General features: G+C 39.7%; 1 protein-coding gene across 4 annotated transcripts in view; it reads left to right on the top strand.

The window, feature by feature from the left end:
* Positions 1 to 6,463, top strand: part of PDCD1LG2 (programmed cell death 1 ligand 2) — a 68,167-nt gene that overhangs the window by 16,351 nt on the left and 45,353 nt on the right. For 3 of the 4 annotated variants that reach the window (XM_019664731.1, XM_019664730.1, XM_019664728.1), the window contains exon 2: positions 3,303 to 3,539. In XM_019664731.1, coding sequence (XP_019520276.1) covers positions 3,485 to 3,539 — 55 coding nt within the window. In that variant the 5' untranslated portion in view covers positions 3,303 to 3,484. The remainder of the gene's footprint in view (positions 1 to 3,302; positions 3,540 to 6,463) is intronic. The other variant, XM_019664729.1, reaches the window with a different exon arrangement.

Below are 6,463 nucleotides of genomic sequence, written 5' to 3'. Positions count from 1 at the left end.
AAAAAAAATGTGTACATATACAAATACATGCGCATGCGTGCACATACACACACAATCCCCTATTATATGTCAATTATACTTTAATAAAGCTATTGAAAAAAATAATAAATTTAGAGGACAAAGAAAAAAATATTAAAAACCTTCAATAGGGTCAGCCGAATGGTGCGCTGGTTAAGAACTGGCTTGGGACGCCAGAGGGCCCCGGTTCGGATCCCACATATGAGGGTGAGTGACACCTCTACAGCTAAGATGCTGAACAACAGCTCAACTTGGAGCTGGGCTGCCGTGGGTCTCCGGTGACGGTGTAGGCCGCAGCCCCTGCTGCAGTGGGTTGCCATGGGCTACCGTGTGTAGCCAGTAGCCAGCGTGAGCGGCCAGCAGCCTCTGTGAGCAGCTGTCCAGAAGCTGGCGACTGATCTGCCTCACCCGGGAAGAGCGCAATGGTGGTGCCAACTTGGGCCAGTGAAGCACCGTCTTCCACAGCTAGACTGAAGAACAAAAGGACAGCAACTTGTCTGTTCCCATCCCCCAACTCCCCAATAAAAATCTTTTAAAAAAAAAAACCTTCCATAGACCACTTCTTACCTCCACTAGCCCGCCACTCTGATCCAAACTATGATCATCTCTGCAAAAAACGTACCGTATTTGCCGGCGTATAAGACGACTGGGCGTATAAGACGACCCCCTAACATTTCCACTCAAAATACAGAGTTTGTTATATACTCGCNGCAATGGCGTAGGCTGCAGCCCCTGCTGCAGTGGGTTGCCATGGGCTACCATGTGTAGCCAGCAGCCAGCGTGAGCGGTCAGCAGCCTCCAAGAGCAGCTGTCCAGAAACTGGTGACTGATCTGCCTTGCCCGGGAAGAGCACAATGATGGTGCCAACTTGGGCCAGTGAAGCAACATCCTCCACAGCTAGACTGAAGAAGAAAAGGACAGCAACTTGTCTGTTCCCCTTCTCCCAATTACCCAATAGAAATCTTTAAAAAATAATAATAAATAAATAAAATAAAAAAGAATATAAGAATCCTTTCAAAAGCACATGAGAGCAGTCAAGCTACAGCATCCTATGTCCAAGGAAACCCACGGCTATCAGGGTGGTCAGACTGATGACCTCGCTTCCCTCATTGCTCTTGTGCACCCTTAGACCTGCACTCTTCATTGAAAAAAAAAAAGATATATGAATTGGATTACTATAATTCCTTATTGCCCTCTCTATGTAAATTTCTATTTTTAAATTTTAAAAATAATGCTTGTAGCAGCATCGTTAGTCATTAAAAAAAAAAAAGCAACCCAAATGCCCATCAGCAGGAGACTGCATACATTGTGTATTAGCAGAATGGAGTATGATACAGCATGCAAATAAATTAGGTACAAAAATATGTAACTATATCTAAGAATTTTAGCAGCATAATGTTGAGGGAAAAACAAAAAATCAAGCACAGAAGATGACATAAGTACAATGTCCTTTTTACAAATATATATATATATATATACACACACACACACACACACACACATATGTATATGTGATAAAGTTAAAAATAAGTTAAAAAATGATAAACACAGTATTTAGGATGGTAAATACCTTTGTTGGAAGCAGTAGATATACATCATTAGTAATGTTCTAGTTCTTAGGGTAGGTGGTGGGTATTAATAAGCTCTGGTAAGTATATATTCATTTTACTTAATTTAATATCTTAAATTATTTCTACATTTAAACCTTTATACCACACATACAGAGAACCACATAAAACAAATGTAAAGCATCACATTACTGTAAGGTGAACCCCTTTGTAGCCATCCAGGTCAAGAAAGAGAACTGTGCCAGCCACCCCAGAAACTCTTCACTCACCCCAGCTCAACAATATAAATTCCTCCCACAAACACTCCCCATAACTCTATCCTATCTGCCCTTTTTTTTCATAAGAAAAATTACTAAAAATTATTAAAAGAAATTTTAATAAGCAATTGGTAAGTATATGTTTTTTATAGTTTACATATCAGGAAATAGATATCCCTTATTTTTAGGTGGCTTTATATACTTCATTGGACATGCTGTTATTTATTTAACCAGTCTTCTATTGGTAAACATTACAGTTATTTTAATTTTTTCTGGATTAATGCTTGAAAGAAATGTGTATCTCCTAAATACTGTGATGAATATTGATTCAGAGTAATAGCTCAAGTAAACCATTAATCATGAACTCTTTCCTTACTTGTATGTTCTATGGATGTTTTACTGTGTTATCTATATAATAGTTTAAAGTTTGAAGTAAAAATTAGCAGAAACACTTTGCTTAGAAACAACCAAAGTGTCCTTCAATAGATGATTGGATAAAGAAGAGTGGTATATATATATATATATATATATATATATATATATATATATATATATATATATATATATATATANCTATGGGCAGTCTATCTGAAGTGTACCTGGCGTATAAGACGACCCCCCACTTGGAGGCATATTTTTCAGGGCCAAAAAATCATCTTATACGCCGGCAAATACGGTACTTCACTGATCATCCTGTTTCTAATCTTTCCCAATCTGCTCTCTTTCCCCAAATAGTCTATTGTCTACACCAAAGCTGAGTCCCCTTTTAAAAATGTAAGTGAGATCACCATCATTCTGATCCAGGTCCTCCACTGGCTTTGTCCATTGTACTCAGAGCAGCTGTGCTTTTACCTGATGTAGGTGTATGGCTCCAATCAATTTCCCTTGAAGAAACGGTTCCATGGCTAATACAGTTTTCAAAGCCTTTCAGAGGACAAAATATCTGACAGTCATGTATCCTGTCCCTTTTGCCTTCAACCCTAGAGGTTCTTGGGTGGGAAAAAAGCTGTGAGCAAAGGTGGGTGCATAGGAGGTAGAGCAGGACCAAGGCAGGCACCCAGGTGACGGAGCTATTTCTCTGCTCTTCCTGTCTAAACCTCTTAGTAACAGGTAGTTCAACTACTTTACCTGCTCAGTCAACTATCAAGTATTTATTGAGAATCTAGCTCTGTTCTACTGAGCACTATCCCAAAGTGTCTGACTCCCAGAGGTCTGGTCCAGCTGGAAGAATGGGTGTGGTTTATTCATTTAACAGACAAGGTTGGTTTTCAAGGGCCTACTACTGATGCTGTGGAAGTCTTCATGGGAAAGACAAAGAGGTGCAGATATCAACTAGTGTGGGTGACACAGAGGAACAGTTCATATTCAGAAAAGGCCATTAGAAAAGGAGGAAGAGCTTCTAATTTGGGTGAATACAGCGTGTCTCACTGGCTCTTACTTTATTTTCCCACTCCTCCAGGCAATCAACCTGTAAATTCTTTTTCCAGTTCCATTCCACCATGGTCCACTGCCTCACCCAATGATTTGCTTGCAAGTCATCTCCTTGTTCCAAGAGTGAGCAAAGTACCAAATCATGAGACCCAGCAAATCTGCAGAAGGCCCTGAGACTTTCAATTGTCTGTTTCAGACCCGGTACAGAATATGATCCTCCTACTGCTAATTTTGTGCCTGGGAATGCAGCTTCATCAGACAGCAGGTAAGAATGGACAAAGGGAGGGGCCTGAGAAAGAGGAGCGGGAGATGGCCCTCACCTGAAGCCAGTGATAAGAATGTGGTCCTCAGGCTGAAGGCTTTCTTTGAGAGGAAGTGTGATTACTGGTGGTCACAATCACAGCAAAAAGAATGGTGGCTTGTGCATGCCCATGTTCCTGTCTTACAGAAACAGGGACTGAGAATATTGGTCGATCTAGTCCCACTCTCCAATGAAGGAGGTGATGAGAAGATGGGACCACTCAGACCATGCACCTCTGAACTGATACAAGAGGGCATGGGTTGTTTGTCCCCAAAGGTGAGGTGCCAAGCAGCTGGCCCCCTTCTCTTCTGGCAGGGAGAGTGAGGAGACAAAGGTCAGGGGGACACCTACAGGACTCTGTTACTCCAAAGAGTTTCTTACAGACATTCTACTGATTAGTAAATATTCATTTGAGTTCCTCTTTCAAAAAGCAACAGTAGCAACCATTGGTCGTTCACATGTTAACGTGGATTATTTGAATTGGAAAATCAGAGTCTTCCTAACCTCGAAATTAATAATGAACCTTAATGTTATACCTTTGAATACTGAAGAAAGGACTTCTACCAGAAAGTGTGGATGGGCAGGGAGGAAAGCAGTTTCAGAGTTTGTTGCTCTCCTAGGAGAACGGTAGTTCAGACCACTCACATGTGCAGTCAGGACCATGAGTATGTTATTTTGGGTGAACACCAGGAAGTAAAAAAGGAAGACAGAAGTGGGATCAGGGGATTAAGCCCTCCAAGATAGCAGCCCCAATCCCATGGGAAGTCATCCAACATTCTGCCTTTGATTGACAAAAAATAGCTTCTTTGGCACTGATAGCCTTGTGAAGAGCTTTCCCCTCCCTTCCAGCTGGTCCCAAATTGCTCTTGTCCAATCCATTCCTCTCCCTCCCTTGGACTGGACAGCCTGGTCTGATAGAGTTATTGACTTGGGGCCAACTTTAGAGAACACCCCAATATTTAGCTTACTCCAGCCCTGCGCCAACATGCCAACCAAAAAACAAAACAAAACACTTCATGTTTCCTTTCTAAGCACCCTGCCTGGCTGAGATTTTAGAGACCTATGAAAGGGGAAAACGCCTCTTTGCTATAAAAAGCTTTAAGTTTCCATTAAATTATAAGAAAATCAAAGGTCAAAAGAAGGGTCTTCAGCTGCTGTCCCCTGTCCCCTGACAGAACTGGGGGCTTCAGGAGAAACTTTGGGAATCGTGCAACCTCTGTGGTTTTGTAACTTAAAAACACTGAGACCCTGTTTTTTTGGCTTTGTTTTTTTACCTTTCTTTTGGAAAGGAGTGAGCTTGGGTAACAAGAGGCAGCATTTTTTTTTCTTTGAAGATTTTATTCGGGAATTAGGGAAGGGAACAGTGGAGGCAGCATTTTTTGTATCCCTTACTGAGTCTTTCTACAGAGAAAGTACCTTTCTTTCTAAGATAAGCAGTGCAAGGCAATAGAGATAGGCACTATCTATTAGGGATACTAATGGGGCATAGGGAAGAGAACGTATATTTACTGAGGACTTTATTAAGTTTCAAGTACTATGTTAGGAAATCTGCATATTATCGCATTTAATCTTCACAGTAACCATTTGGCAAATGGGGAAACTGGGATTCAGAAAAGTTATTTAACTTACCCAATATTACATAGTTACTAGGTGGCATGGGCAAGCTTCCTACAAAGCTACTGTCCTTTCTACCATACTGTGATATAATGATGTAATCAGATATGGCAGATAATCCCTAACACACCCACTTTGGAATGGGTTTTTGGAGTTAAGTTTGAATGTGGACATATATTAAATGTTTATTCTGGACATTCAGAAAACCAAAAAATACATATGATAAGTTACATTTATGAATTAACCAAAAGGAAACTATATACATACTGTATCTCTCTTCCTCTACAAACTTGGAATTCTCTGCTTTCCACTATATGTGGTATGATAAAAAAATACAGTGAATGTTTAAATTTAAACAATTTATTACAGTAAAAGACACATTGACATTAATCCCCCTTGCTTTGAACACACTTGTCCCATCATTCTTGACACTTTCTGAAGCAGTTCTGGAAGTCCTCTTTTGTGAGTGTCTTTAGTTGTGCTGTTGTGGCTGCCTCGGTGTCCTGAATCGATTCAAAACGTTTATCTTTTATGGTCATTTTGACTTTGGGGAAGAGCCAGAAGTCGCACGGTGCCAGAGCCCGTGAATAAGGTGGATGAGGACACACCATAATATTTTTATTTGACAGATATTGTGGTATACCAGAAGCAATATGTGACATGGAGTGTTGTCATGATGGAGGATGAAGTAAAAACACTTACAAAAGAGGACTTCCAGAACTGCTACAGAAAGTGGCAAGAACAATGGGATAAGTATGTTTGAAGCGAGGAGGGAGTATTGTGAGGGGGATTAATGATAATGTGTGTTTTAGTGTAAACATTTTTTTAATTTATACTATTTTTTTATCACAACTCATATATTATGCAGATAATAACAGTTCAAAAAAACAAATACTTGCCTAAATTAGGATGCCTTTCTTAATGACTTTTTTGTCAGTTTTGTCATTTCATGTCTCCCTTGTGAAAGAGTTTTAATTTCAAAGTTTCTTATAAAGGCTACCTGAGTAAGAAAGAAAACAAAAACAAACAAACAAACAAAAACAACTAAAGGATCTGAGGACTGATTAGGTGCTTACTTCTGGAAAGGGGAAGAGATCTAGGATGAGGGTACAAAGGAAAATCTTGTTTAGTAAGTTTACTTGGTCTTTTTTATAAGATGTTTGCATTTACTTGTATATTAAAAGAAATCTACAAGAGATGTTACTTGTATAATTAAAATATAATTTTTAAAATATAAGAATCCTGGGCTGGCTGAGTGGCATGTTGATTAAGAG

Source organism: Hipposideros armiger, unplaced genomic scaffold (assembly GCF_001890085.2).
Source record: "Hipposideros armiger isolate ML-2016 unplaced genomic scaffold, ASM189008v1 scaffold_429, whole genome shotgun sequence".
Classification (NCBI taxonomy): Eukaryota; Metazoa; Chordata; class Mammalia; order Chiroptera; family Hipposideridae; genus Hipposideros; species Hipposideros armiger.
This window is presented reverse-complemented; position numbering and strand designations above follow the sequence as displayed.